Raw genomic sequence first — 15,313 nt, 5'->3', positions numbered from 1 at the left:
AAAAAAAAAAAAAAAGGGATAAGAGTATAAATATTTTTCTAATTCCAACATGTAACTAAAAAAGTAAAAAATTAGGGTTATGGTGTAAGTGTTTATGTAGATGGGTTTTTTTTTTTTTTTTTTTTTTTTTTTTTGCAATCTTAATATGTGTTTATCAATATATTATATGTGATATCTACAGTTAAAATGATATATTAATGTGATTATATGAGTTTTCTTTTTGAGGTTTTTGGGTTTTGTTTTAAGACTTTTTGAATTCTTTCTTGGGAGTTTTTGGGGGGTTGAAATAGTTACTAAGTAAGGTGGTTTTTATTGTTTGAAGTGAAAGAGGTGGCTGTACTATTAAATTTGACACAAAATGATGAAATTTACTAATTAGGTTTTTTTTTTTTTTTTTTACTATTGGTCAATGTTTGGTCAACATGAGTATTTTGGTAATTTTCCCCTCGGTCACATAAAATTGGTAAATCTAACATTCAATTGGGAAAAATTACATTTAATTTTGCATCCCCCTAATCCCAGGATCAAAATTATATTTTTTGCAACTTTTGGCTTAAAATGGAAATTGGCATGCAAAATAAGAGTGGACAAAATACACTATCAACAGGTACATTAAGGCCTTATCAACCTTCAAGTAGTCTACGGAGTCCTTTAATCCATAAAAAGTCTCCAACTATGGCATTTTGAACTTGCTATGATTTTGGACACAAAAGGTAAATTCATTTTCTAGAATAGCCCATTAACGGTGTTAGCCATCTTGTCCTTCAAAGCATTCATCATAAGGTCTAGCTATTATTGCATCTCTCACAACCTTTCATCTACCTTAGAGGTGGCCTCTGAATTGCCCGTATATTAGCCATCTCCTTGCTTATTTTTTCTCTGGGACAAGTTTCTGGCTTCATTCTTAGCCCTAGTTAGTTGAAATGGTGAAGGGAGGATGTTGGTCCCGTTCTAGCTTCTACATTATGTTAGTTTTTTGGTTTTGGTACAACACCTTATGCATTTCCTGGTGGGTTACTGAGCCTATCTTATAGGATGGTGACATGGCTATCATCAGTTATAGTTTCCTAATTTGTGTTTCTCTTATAGGAAGTGGTGTTCCTAGTTATAAGCGTCTTATCTTTTTTATTTGAGAGAAAATGTTGAAAAAATTGTTTCCCATAGACAGATCCAAACTGATAATGTAGTTGATCAGAGGGTTGACAAGGCTAATGAATCCCTACAATAAATACCAAAATTTGCTGGAGTGTTGGCTAGGGGAGCCTTTGATGATTAAGTCAGTAATCAATCAAAGAGAAGGAAGATGAAAAGTATCTAAAAAACATTTTGTGTTTTTCATACCTTTTAGGGTTTGCAATGGATGTTTTTATATTATTGATGGAGACAACGTCCAAGATAATAGGGATTTAATTTCACCTAATCGATTCCCTTAAGTTTAAGAATCGTTCTTTATCTAGTAGGGAATTAAAAGCAAAGGATTTGGAGATGACAAGGAGATACTCAAAAATTTTCCCTTATAAGGAGTTTGACTTTGGTGGGTTTGGTGAGCTTTAGGATGCCTTGGCTAGCTTGGCAGCTTTTAGTTTGAGCTGCCATGTCAGCCACTTGGCTAAATTTTTAGTTGACCTAACACGTAATAGCTTTTCTCCACTAGTAACCATTAAAATTCTACTGATGAATCCGTTTAAAATTTATATTGGATAAAGAAGGCATTGATATATATATATATATATATATATATATATATATATATATAAGTTCATGTCAAAACGAGTTGATAGCAATAAGTTCGTGCAAAAATGAGTTGATTGCAAGTCATTAAGGTGAAAATGATATTTGATGATGGATGAAATTAGTAGGTCGTATGCTCCAAACTCAATGGTGGATCAACAACCTGAAAAAGAAAGAAAGACTATCGAAGGTGACTAGGGTTGAACTGGCTAAGGAACCTCCAATAGTTAAGTTAGTATTTCTCTCAAGGACTCAAGTATTATAAGTGGATGAATAGTTATGCATACCTTGGCTTAGTGAGGCTTGGTTTCTTTTATAGAGCATGGTTTTGAAACCCGGACCGTTCATTGAACCATAAAAGGAAAATGTTCAAGATTTTTGAGGTCGAACCGAGATTGAACCAGGGTCAAATCGTGAAGACGTCATAATTAATTAAACCCTAAATATATATATATTAAATTTATAAAACTAGCAAAATTGACTAATATATCTATATATGTGAGGGAAATATAATGATTTTCAAGCATATATTTAATAATTAAATAAGAAAGTTAATAAAATAAAATAATAACCATGAAAACATAAAAATTTATGATTAATTTTTGAAGTAAAGTTAAATATCTTTGAAGGATTTTAATTATAGTTTTTTTTTTCTTCCTTGTAAGAGATGTATAATTTAATTAAATAGAATAGAATTGTGTTAAGTTGTTTTTATTAAAAAAAAAAAAAATTGATTTGGGGTTGGACCGCACGGTTCATGCCACTGGTTCTACATGAACCGTGCAGTCCAACCCGAGTTTAAGGGGTTCATGGAATTAACAATAATTCCTAGCATGAACCGTGCAGTCCAACCCCAGTTTAAGGCGTTCACGGAATTAACAATAATTTTAGTTCTCTATGTATAAAAAATCGGTTTTCATCCTAGTTCTTGGTATTTTCGGTCGGACATCCCGATCCAGTCCAAGTTTGAAAATAGTGTTATAGAGAGATTGGAGTTGGTCTACTTGTTAAGTGCCACTATCATTGTGAGAGATGTGTAGATTTAGTGGGGAGAATGGAGCGAATTTCAGGAAATTCACCCTGTCTCGGAATAGTGGATTGTAGTGCAACCGTTCTTGGTTTGTAGAAAACATTTAGAATTTACTAAGTGTTCATTAGTCATCTATGGTCTTTTGTATGTAGACGACTTGTCCTTTATTATAGCCGACCTTTCTCCTTTCTGGTGTTACTTCTTTCCGCCTTCCCTAATTGATGATTATATTGGACATGGATCTCTTGGACGACTCTTATGGTTGACACATTGTTTTTAATTACCCATCAATATTTATTCATTCATTAATTGTGTTAAAGCAAGTCAAGGTCGTTTACTATAAACATTACCACCTCTAATCAAATCTTCATGATCCGTGATATAATTCAACTCAGCATTCAGCAAAAGCCCAAAATGGCAAAACATCAAACGGTAGGCCTTAAAAGAAAGCTGCTCCCTCCTTCATGAAAGGAAATGGTTAGGCACGCGTGCCACTTGTGTACGGATAAAATACCAAAACTTCTCCTTACGTTAAATTTGCTGGACACAAGAATCTAGCTCTTTCATTCCAAGCTCACGTAACCCAACCCACTATCCTCCACACACTAATCAATGCCCAATTAAATCGCGACACGTTTCAACACAACTACATTAATTGTCCACGTTGCGCTATGTCATTAGACAAAAATAGTACTACCAGATATACCGGTAGTACCTGATCATTACCCACACCATGTAGATATATATAAACAAGCAGAAACAGCGAGTCCAGCTTTTGCTTTTCATTTCCTCTCGCAGTGACTTTCTGCTTCGGCTTCCTCTCTCTTTCACTGCTTCTCTCTCTTTCTGTGTTTGAAGAAGGTATCGCCGGCTTTGACGTCGTCGGAGACTCACCGGAGACTCGGAGATCGTACGGACGAGCGAGCGAGTGTCGTAGAGCGAAGAGGAAGATGAAGATCTTCGTGAAGACTCTCAAGGGTACTCACTTCGAGATCGAAGTGAAACCGGAAGACTCGGTACCAATACTTCTCTTATTAATCTCTCAATTATTAGAATTTTATTTTCTGTTCAGTTTTGTGACGATTATATTGATAATTGATTGATTGTTGTGAAATTAGGGTTTTATTTGATATTGTAGGTGGAATTAATCGTGAATTAGGGTTTTATTTCCCGATTTTATCGCTTGTGCAGACTAAGTTTAGGTATTTTGTATTTTGTCGAGTGGTTGATTGTATTTCTTTGTAGAATTTTATTAGGTTTTTTGTGAATTATGCTTGAATTTTGCACTTAAAAGAAAAGAGCTTGAATTTTGTACTCAAAAGAAAGGAGCTTGAATTTTGCAAATTTGTAGCCTTGGTGTGAATTGTAGATAAGTGGTTTGGTTTAATTTAGATATTTTATGCTTAAGGAGGTTCAATTTGTGTAATTCGTGTACTATTAGGTTTGGGCAAGTTTGTAGTGCTTTGTTTTAGCATCTGGCATCAATATTAAATTTGATTAAATATCAAAGGGGGCACATTATTAGTTGGGATTGACATATATTTTTGCAGATGGTTTGAGCTTATACACCCTTTGATTAAGTTTATTTAAGGATGGAATATGATGTAATGCTCTAGTTGGGGTCGTGTATCCATGGTTTACTCCCCAGCGGTGGGTCCAAAGAGTCTCCGCCTTGGTCAGGTTCCATGTCATAAAAAACAAAAGTGCTCTAGTTGGGCTAAATGAATATGCGTTTTTTTTTTTAACTTTGTGAACTACTACTACCAAGGAAAGCATTCTGTTCTATGATGTTGGTTTTTCTTTGGATCCTACTGTTTTTACCTAGTGATTTCTATATGAAATTATCTCCATGTTTTAATTACTTTTTTTATTACTTTGTGTAGCTTCGAGTGGCAATCTTTGGAATTTCTCCCTTTGATGTTTTGTGGATGATTGAGTGGGCCCAAGGGAAAGGGGCATTGCTTCCTTTGATCTTTAGAGCTAACAATATGTTTTTTTGTCTTGATCATTCTTCAAAATACCTATCTAGTAAAAAAACCATAAATATCTCATCAGCATAGGTTAGATGCAGTCTTGATTTTCAAATAATTTTAGTGAGTATATTTGAGGAAAACAAGACCAAGTGGTGAAAAAAAAGTGACATAAGATAGGAAATACAATCATGAAATAGATGGGAATTGTCTCTCCCTTCCTCTGTAGCTCGATAAAGTTTCTTGAATAATATTTTTGCTTGCATCCCAAGCTTTTACACAAGCATGTATTTTTCACAGTTCAAGCATCATTGAATCCATTGTGAAGTTATCAAATGATAGTGCCAATGAGCTCTAGTTCAAATGGTACATCCTCCCCTTCTAAGAGCAAGGTGGAGGTGAGGTCATGGGTTCAAGACTCACTGGGTGCATTTATAACTGCAAATTAAGTTATTGAATTATAGTTTAAAATTTGTGTAAGTCTCACTGAATTTTACAAAAGGATTGGTATATAGTTTCTTCTTGTGCAATTTATTTTTGTGTTTCCTTTACTCCTATTTTTTTTGTGTGCATATCATGACTTTCAGCTCAGTGTTCCAATTGATCTTTTTTTCCTGCTATTTTCAGATTTCTGATGTCAAGAAAAGCATAGAGACAGTTCAGGGTTCTGATGTTTACCCTGCCGCACAACAGATGCTTATTCATCAGGGGAAAGTTCTTAAGGATGGCACAACGCTAGAAGAAAATAAAGTTGCGGAGAACAGTTTTGTTGTCATCATGTTAACCAAGGTTAATTTGATTATCTTCTATGGGTTTATCCTTCTCATTGTAGAAATGGAAGGAAAGAAAGTCGTGGAGAATTATAGTTTTAACTTATTGAAAGAAATCTTTAGACCATTCAAGTTGGCAAATGAATAAATTCTGCTGGTCTTGACTATGATTAAAAAATATATAAACTAAAACTTATATTTTCTTCATTTCTCTTTTCTCTCTGTGTGGGGAAGGTGGGTATATAGAATTCACTTTTTTTTTTTTTTTTTGATGGGGGATTATAGAATTCACGTTATATTGACAAAAGAAGGGAAATTCTGGATTTATGTTTAGATGTGAAAGATGTAGGTAAAAAGAACAAATGGATACAAGAAAATTGTTGTTTCCATTTAGGATTCACTTATGGTAGTTAAAATAATGGCTGCAAGAGTGTCTTGTTAAATCTTCTATCTTATTTGCATGTCAATTTGCCTATCAGTATGCTCACTATTGGCCTATGAATCAGTAGGCCTCATGTTGATTTGTTATTTTAATTTTTCAGAGAACCATCTAAAACATTCTCATATGATTCTTTTATCCATTTTGGAACTTTGTTAACTCAACAGAACCTTTTGTTAGATTCAAACGTTGGTGTGCAGTCAGAGTCGTTCTTAGGCTTCAATTTTGTCTAGAAAAGGAAAAGAAAAGGACTACTCCGGTTGGAACTAGTTTTTGCTAGATCCATGTGTTTTCCTAAGTTCTTAGCCATAATGTTTTTACTATTTTCATAGAGAGTGTCCGAGTCTGATTTTAGGGGCCTATTTAATTACAACATTATCTGGCTGGGGTTGGCTGTGTAAAAGATAAGACATTTTATACAATCTAGGAAGTGTTATTAGTATACAAATTTCAAATTCTAGTTTATTGGCTGCGTGCCTTATTAGTTATTACAGGCTTTATTCTCTATTTGTGCTGGAATTGTTCCTGCAAAAGATTATATGCAACCTAGGCATAGTTTGTCTCTAGAATAAATGGTCATTTTGTTGGTCCCACTTCAATGGGGTCCTTGGAGGAGGGGTGACTTGGATGTGGTCTTACCCTTTGACAGCCATTTATGTCTCTGGTGTACAAATTTGTAGTTATCAAGTTTTAACCACTTAAAAAGAACTGGAAACCATACTTTTATGGTGTCATTTACAAGTGTATTTATATCTACTCTTCATATATGGTGGTTTTCTGTATCACAAGATGTACTTAGAAAAGAGTTATGGGGTTGTCTTAAGGCTTTTGATGTTCTTGAAGTTGCTTCTTCTTAGAGACATTTGGTTTGCTGGTTGCTTTAATGTTTGTGCTAATGAATACTTGTTGAAACAATTGTAGAGTAAGGTCTCATCAAGTGGAACCTCAAGTACAGCAGCTGCACCCACAAGCCAGGTAATTATGGATGATGCTGTTGATGTCTATTCTGCCTATATGGTTAGCGTCAGCATCATAGTCAGTGTTGCCATTTGAAGTTGATCTAATTGAGCCACTTAAATGTGTAGGCTCAACCTGCAAGTAATTCCCCTCCTACTGCCACAAATACTTCCCCTCCTACCGTGACACAACCACCACCTGCTTCTCAACCTCCTGCCCCAACTGCAGCACCGTGAGAGATCTGTTTGAAGTGTTTTCTTTTTTGGGGTGTAAACATGCAGTCCACTTCTTATTGTTTTAACTAACTTTTCTACTTCTGTTTTTTGAATTGTGCAGGCCCCCTTCTGTCCCTGAACCCACTCCTGTTGCAGCCCCTCCTGCTTCGTGAGTATTAAGGATCATAGTATCTGAATATAAGTCCCAAGCTTAACAGTTAAAACCATATGTTTTGACCTTCCATTCTTTCTAGATTTTATAATTCAGAGACCTTCAAGTCACTTATGTGATTGTTATGTAATTGTAACTTGAATTTTATGATATTTCTTTGACTATATTCTTTTGTTTATTATTATTATTATTATGGGTTTATGCAGTTCAGAATCAGATGTCTATGGCCAAGCAGCATCAAATCTTGTTGCAGGAAGTACTTTAGAGACTACCGTTCAACAGATTCTAGATATGGGTGGAGGAAGCTGGGACCGAGACACCGTTGTCCGTGCTTTACGTGCTGCTTTTAACAACCCTGAAAGAGCCGTTGAATATCTTTATTCTGTAAGTTCATTCCCAGTCTTTGGCTTCATTATCCATTTGTGGCTCACCGTGTAAGTGGATCAAGCTTGTCAGTTGTGGGTCGATTTTTCATCAAGCTTAATTACTAACTTTATATGTATTTTATATGTTTTCAACTCGGTTAACTATGAACTTATGACATCATCAGCATAGAACTTGTAAGATTGGTAGATGTATGAAAAGGGTATTTAAGGGTTGACGATTAAGTATCCTTCCTGGGGAAGAGGGTTATCATTCCTGATTTTCCCCCCTCGAATTGAGCAGAATTTGTTTTGGCCATCACTGTGGATATCTATAGTGAGGCTGCACTGAAAAATGTGAAATACAATTTTTATCGTTACAGGAATTTAAAATTTTTAAGTTTATTTTTTAAGAATCTTGGTATTAAGAAATGCAAAGTATGGGATATTCATCTGAATATGTCGAAGCTTAAAATGATTTGAATGTAAAAATAAAAGTTTAAATTTTGGTTGCTGGATCGATTTTAAAGGCCGAGTTGTGGTTCTAATTGTTAACAGAATTACCAGTTGGACTTGTGTTTAAAAAGAAAAAGGTTATGCGAATTAAATTTTTTACCACGTCTTGATGTCTACTGAAGGGGATATTGTTGTTGGGCCTATGATATCCTGGTTTATGATTGAGAGAATGCTTTGGGGCCACCTTTTTGTGGCAATTGTTCATGGACAATGGTGTGCTGATATACAAATTGGAGAAGAAAGGCTTAGGAATGGATTAGCAAATGGTGAATTTAAACAGGAGAACTTTTATTAAGTGATACCAACAAAAACTGGATGATTGGATGGAAACTGGGGAATTAAAGCTGTAGATGTTTGGTTTCAGTTTAAATTTTTTACTAGTTAATAGCCAACTAAACTTACATTTAGATACACATGATCATATGGGGAATGACATTTTCCTGTTGAGATAAACATGTTGCTCATTTTACTGTCACATTTAATCTTCTGTTGCTATCAAAGTAATCAGGACAATGCATTTGTAATCACATCGGATTAAATTGAAAATTAATATGTTTCAGGGAATTCCTGAGCCAGCTGAAGTTCCTCAAGTTGCTCAAGCTCCTGTTAGCGGGCAGGCGGTCAACCCTCCAGCCCAGGCTCCACAACCAGCAGTACCTGCTAGTGGGCCCAATGCAAACCCACTAGATCTGTTTCCACAGGTGTATATCTTTAGATTAATAATTTATGAGCTTTATTAGAATCGAGTTATGGACTATTGTCTTCCTTATTCAGGGCCTTCCTGCTGTGGGTTCAAATGCTGGTGCAGGCACCTTGGATTTCTTACGTAACAGTCAACAGGTATCTTATCTATAATTTTCTTTATTAATCTGAAAGTTGGCTTTTTCATGTATACCAACTTGCCTGAGGTTTTTAAAGCAATTTATTCTTTATTTCAGTTCCAAGCCTTGCGAGCTATGGTTCAAGCAAATCCCCAAATATTGCAGGTATTCTTTATTGAGTGTTTCCTTGTTTTGGTTGTCAGTTTGATCAATTTAATAACTTATGTTAACATTGATTACTACCGACATTCTTCTCTGCTGCAGCCTATGCTTCAGGAACTAGGAAAGCAAAATCCACACCTAATGCGCCTTATCCAGGAGCATCAGGCTGACTTCTTACGCCTGATAAATGAACCTGTTGAAGGAGAAGGGTGAGATGATTATTATGCGTCAGCACTTGCTTCTGTTTATTTTTGTAGTTGAATTCACATGACGCTTATTTATGTATTAATGTATAATCAGGAACCTACTCGGTCAGGTACCTTCAGGTATGCCACAGGCTGTGACTGTCACACCTGAGGAGCGTGAGGCCATTGAACGTGTAAGTTTGTCAGTTCTTGTTTTTTATCTGCTCTTTAAAAAAAAAAAAAATCTGTTGCTTTGGAATTAATGTTAGGAATTTTGTTACTGACTTTGCATTTTTGCTGTTGTTGGTAATGATCAAAAGTTTATAAGATTTGATGCTTGTATTGAAGTTTGTATTCAACTGCAGCTTTGGGTATGCCATTCTGTTGTCTTTTAACTTAAGATTGAGAAGCAGCAATAGGAAATAGCTCTAATGCCTTCAAACTCTTATCAAGTTTTATAATGTTTTCCTTCTCTAATTGAGTGTTACACAATCATACTACATTATGTATAGTCTATTATTCTGTCACATAAAGAATCGATTGGATAAGTAGGGCTGATCATGGATCAGTCAGGTTTTGTTAGGGAGAAAAGCGCCACTTGACCTGAGCATCATTGGGTGGGGAAAAACAAAACTGTCTATCGACTGACTCAAGCCGACCGCTCAACCGGATTAAGTGTTTGGATCTGCAGTTGATTGCATTTGCAGCAGTTTTGATGGGTGGGGGTTGCGATTGAATGGCAAGGGAGAGAAATGAAGGGGTCAGTGGCTTGGGTGGGGAATAAATCTGCCACTTGACTTGAGCATGGTTTTTTTTTTTGGGGGGGGGGGGGGGGGGACCTGCCGTCAACTGATTCAATCGGACCAGTTGATCGGATTGAGTGTTTGGATAGGCAGTCGATTACAGTGATTTCATTGCTGGTTGCTGATCTGGTACACTGTTGCTGGATGTGGGTTTGCCAGTGTCAGATCTGTTGGTGTCAGGGAGGGCGATTAGAAGCTTTGAATGAGAGCAGGGCTGGCCTAGGGATGTGGGTGGTGTATAAGGGCAGGACAGGTTAGGCGGGTGACAGGCAGCCCACGTGTAGGCTAACTGATAAGGGTTGGTTTGAAGACTGGTAACCAGCAGCCAACCGCCTATACTGTCTTATACATTTGGGACAAATACAACCTGAACGGGTGGTCTGTTTATGATTTGATTTTTATATGCTGATTTCAGTAATAATAATATATAGGATTTTAATCCATCTATTTTAGTCTTATAAGTCAAACTATCTGAGGAATTGGTGTGAAACTTGACTATTCATGCGGTCTTTACTAACGTTGCAAAGTTTTGCAGCTTGAAGCAATGGGCTTTGATCGAGCAATTGTATTGGAGGTTTTCTTTGCATGCAACAAGAACGAAGAGCTGGCAGCTAACTATCTCTTAGATCATATGCATGAGTTTGAAGACTGATCAAAGTGGTTTTTATTCTCTTATTTTTCTTTAAAGTCAGACTTCTCTGCCATGTTGGTCGAGTTTGTTTTAATGCTTTAGTGTCTTATTCCACCTATTTGTTCTGTGGAGTCTGGAGTAGAGACGCTGTCAAGTTGTTCATGCCTCCCCCTTTCAAGCACATTTTCCAGATTTCTTTTTTAAATATTGGGTCCCATATTATATAAATTTTCTGTTGGAATATGGAAATAACGGTCTCTCTTTTTCCTTTTCGGATTTCTTTGATCTTATAGCTGGCAATAAGACATATGGACATTAGCATTTCTATGAAGAATCTATCAGCATATGAAACACTAAATACAAATTTTAGTTGATGTCTGGTGTGAACCAAATTTAGCTGAGAAAGTCTGTTTGGTGTGAAATTATATCCCAAACGAAGTCTGGATATCACTTGTTCTAAATCTCTACATAATAAAGAGAGCTTTAATTGAACCTATGAAAGCTTATGACCTAATATTTCTACAAGAAAAAGGAAAAAGGGGTCACAAACAAGAACGAAATTAAAGACGAGGATTAAGTAATATATATCAATAAAATAAAAACCGATTTTCCATGCATCCTAACGTTCCGTTTTCCTTTTTATTTTTATTTTTTTTCATTTTTTTAATTAATTTATTTATTTTTTACTTTTTTCTATTATTTGGTACTGTGAAAAACAAAAATCAATAATGGCAAATGTTTTTCTATGAAGGTTTAAAATCCTTAGATTTAGCTGAGTGATTTCAACTCAATGTTAAAGTAATAACTGATAGTAAGGGCTTTTTTGACACAAACTTAAAAAGTATAAGGACTTGTGGATGATTTTGAAACACAAGGCAAAGATTGAGGTTTAATTACATAATTAAACCATATTTAGCTAAGTGAAAAGAAAAGTCAATGGTTCCTATTTTTTGCCGCATATTTAAAAAGAAGTAAAAAGTTTTATGTTTTTTTGGAAGTGTTCTATTTTTTTAGTCACTTTCTTGTACCTTACATCCTCTATTCGTTTATATGATTGACAACATCATTAAAGTCCTAACCATTTTTGTCATCACGATCACCATTGGTGTGGTCATTCTACTACCATTATTGCCATCGCACTACCATTGTTATCTTTATTTTATTTTTGTTGAAACTACCACCATTGTCAATATTATCACTGTCACAACTATACATTATCTTTAGATGTTCTCACTACTACCACAATTGTCATCACCACCACTATCATCACACTACATCCCTTGTTATCCCTACCATTACCGTTGTGACAATCCATCACCACCATAACATTGTTGTCAGTGCTTGCCATGACCACCTTTACTTTCACCATAACACCATCACTATTGCACCAACCTATACCATTACCTTTGTTACAGGTGTCCACTAGTTGGGTTTGTGCCCAACCCACAATCGACCCAACCAAATCGGGTGAAATTTTTTTAAACCCTTCGTTGATTGGTGAGGGAGTCGGTGTAGACTGGTCAGATCATGCGTCGGGGGTAGATCGGGTTGATCAAAACTAGCAACCTCGAAGCAACGACCAAAATTGCCCAAATCTGACAAAATTTCACTAGATCTAGCGGAGGTCTCACTAGATCCGTTGAGATATTGTCAAATCTGGTAGAGATCTTGTCTAATCTGGTGGATCTAGACAAATTTATTAGCAGAAAATGTTGGATTTTGCCAAATTTTCTTGGTTTTCAAGGTCAGGTCAGGTCGGGTGGCTCGGGTTTTGGAGGAGGAAACCTACCAATCGACCTACCAGTGTCGGATTCTAATGGTGGAAACCTGTCGCCAACAGCCAAAGTAGTCGGTTCGGGGTGGCGAGCGGGTAAGGTGTGTGGGTTGGTTTACTGGGTGGCATGGACACCCTTAACCTTTGTCACTATCACACCTACATAAAACATTTATAATTTTCTATGAAAGCCAACTAATAATGTTTTTTCTGAGGAAAATGCCAACTTGGCAACTAAATTAATACTTAAAGAATCGGAAACATAACAATTGTAAAAATCTAGACTTGTAGTAGGAAAGAAAATCTCGTTTTCTTGGCTAAAGCACATGCCAAAGCATTGCCATGCCTAAGAGTATGTGAAAAAGGATAGTTTTAAAGAGAACTAGCTGAAGACAATAGTTTTTTTATCAAGTGATTGAAAGAAGGGTGCAGGGAATTCTTCTATTGGAGTGCTTTGATAGAGATCTTGGAATCACTTTCGAATATAGAACTGGGTAAGCCTAACTCGTGAATAAGGTGGATAGCTCTTCTAGTTGTAATAGTTTCCAGGATAACCACAGAAGGAGGCAAAATAATCTTTTCAGAAAAAGCCGCCATGACTTCTCCCTTGGAATTTCGAACCACAACGCCAATGCCTGCTTCATTTAAGTCTTCAAACATGGCCCCGTCGAAATTAGTCTTCCAAGTATTCGTATCGGGTGGTTTCCAAACTTCTTGCTTTGGTCTGGATGTATCATGAGGTTTGAGTTGAAGTCTCTGAAACTCCCTATGGTTGTCTCGGGTTGTTGCTGGAATATTTGCAAGGGGCAAGACAGGTTCATGTGCCCTAGCTTTATTCCTTTTCTGCCAAATAAACCAGCAAATCATCGTAAACAAATCTGGATTGAAGTTTGAGCTGCTCACTAAATCAAGAAGATTTGCGAAAGAGGTTAGAGAGTAAAAAACAGAATTTAAAACCCCAAAGGCTTGCTGCCAAACTGAGGTAATCTTCTCACAGTACCACAACACATGGAGAGTGGTTTTAGGCTCTTTGTTGCAGTGGCTATAGATAGAAGTTGTGACTATTGTTCTCTTCATCAAGTTCTTCATGGTGGACAAAGAATCAGAGAAAGCTCTTCACAAAAAGGACTTAACCTTACTGGGAATTTTTAGACGCCATAAACCAGTCAAAAAACGACTAGAAATTCCAGGATCTGAAGTTGAGGCCAGCTCTCTATTTTCCGAATCACACAACAGATTGTATCCAGACTTGACTGTATAGAAGCCACTGTTTGAATTCGGCCAGCAGAGGACATCATATTAGGGGGAAAAACACAGGGATGGATTTGATTTTCTGAGCTTCAAAAGGAAAAAAACAGCTAGTCAATAAGTTGAGAGTTCCACCATTTCGAATCAACATCTTTCAAGTCAGAAACAACACTATCCTCATGCAGAAAAGAGGCTGGATATACCACCTTTCCACCACCTTCACCTGGGAGCCAAGCATGCTTATAAATTTGAGTGGTGCACCCATCCCCAATCCTCCATTTTGCACCCATAAGATTAATTTCCTCACTCGAAGAATGCTTTTCCAGGCATAGGATCCAGATTTTTCTTTTGCTTCAAAAATAGTTCCATTTGAAAGTACTTGGCCTTGAAAACTTTGTAGAAGAGAGAATAAATATCATTAGACAACCTCCATACTTGTTTAGCTAACATCACCTCATTGAATTTACTCAATTCCCTAAAGCCCAACCCTCCTCTATTTTTAGGCTGGCATAGTCTTCCAATTTTTCCAATTGATCATTCTTCTATCACCTCGTTGACCCTACCAAAATTTATGAATCATAGCCTCAATATTATGACACAAGCCAATTGGTAATTTGAAACAAATCATCATAAATGTCGGAATGGCTTGAACTACAATCTTAAATAAAACCTCTCTCCAAACCTAAGATAATAATTTTTTCTTCCACCCTTGTAATTTATTCCAAACTTTCTCCTTAATATAATTAAGACCAGCTCCTTTATTCTTTTCAACCACAGTCAGAAACCCCAGGTGCTTTTCATATTCTTTAATTTCAGGAACTCCCAATAAATCTTTAATTGGCATTTTTTGAAGTCTCTAGAACTGACTTACCAAAGAACAGGTGGGTTTTTTCTTTATTCAGTTGTTGACTCAAAGTTTGTTCATATCTATCCGGGATATTTTGATTAACTTGGATTTCCTTTACCTCAGCAAGACAAACGAGCACATTATTATTTGCAAAGAAAAGGTGTGAAATTTGAGGGCCATTTTTGCGTAAAGAAAAGGTGCACCAACACTGCCTTCTGAATTAAACTATTGAGCCCCTCCGAACACAGAAGAAAAAGATAGGGAGATAGAGGATCATCTTGTCTAATTCCTCTTGTAGGTTGAATGTCACCTCTAGGTTCCCTATTCACCAATATAGAATATGAGAATGAGATTGTACTAATACACTTCAAAATCAAGTTTGTCCATTTTTCTTAAAACCCCATCTTTTCCATTAATTTTACCATAAAATTCCATTCCACTCGATCATAAGCTTTACTCATGTTGAGCTTGACCATGAAACCACATTTACCCATCTTCTTGGTCTTCATATGATGTAGAGTTTCAAAAGCTACTAGTATATTATTGGAGATAACTTTATTTACTTGAAAGGCACTTTGAGATTCTGAGATGATGTCGGTAATTTTTTTTTTCAATCTATTTGCCAAAATTTTAGACACCAGTTTGTAAAAAATATTGCAGAGAGCTATAGGACGAAATTG

At 36.2% G+C, this 15,313-nt stretch overlaps 1 protein-coding gene across 1 annotated transcript; it reads left to right on the top strand.

Annotated features, from left to right (window-relative positions):
• The first annotated feature begins 3,527 nt into the window (after positions 1–3,527).
• On the top strand, positions 3,528–11,032 carry LOC126713912 (ubiquitin receptor RAD23c-like). Its single transcript, XM_050413871.1, has 12 exons — positions 3,528–3,777; positions 5,359–5,520; positions 6,862–6,915; positions 7,026–7,129; positions 7,234–7,281; positions 7,491–7,668; positions 8,723–8,863; positions 8,937–9,002; positions 9,101–9,148; positions 9,248–9,354; positions 9,446–9,524; positions 10,669–11,032. Exons 1-12 carry the CDS (start codon positions 3,712–3,714, stop codon positions 10,783–10,785), a joined length of 1,170 nt encoding a protein of 389 aa, XP_050269828.1. The 5' UTR covers positions 3,528–3,711; the 3' UTR covers positions 10,786–11,032.
• The last annotated feature ends 4,281 nt before the right edge of the window (positions 11,033–15,313 follow it).

This window comes from Quercus robur, chromosome 2 (genome assembly GCF_932294415.1).
Source record: "Quercus robur chromosome 2, dhQueRobu3.1, whole genome shotgun sequence".
Taxonomy (NCBI): domain Eukaryota; kingdom Viridiplantae; phylum Streptophyta; class Magnoliopsida; order Fagales; family Fagaceae; genus Quercus; species Quercus robur.
The sequence above is the reverse complement of the archived record's forward strand: the minus strand, read 5'-3'. Positions and strand labels throughout refer to the sequence as shown.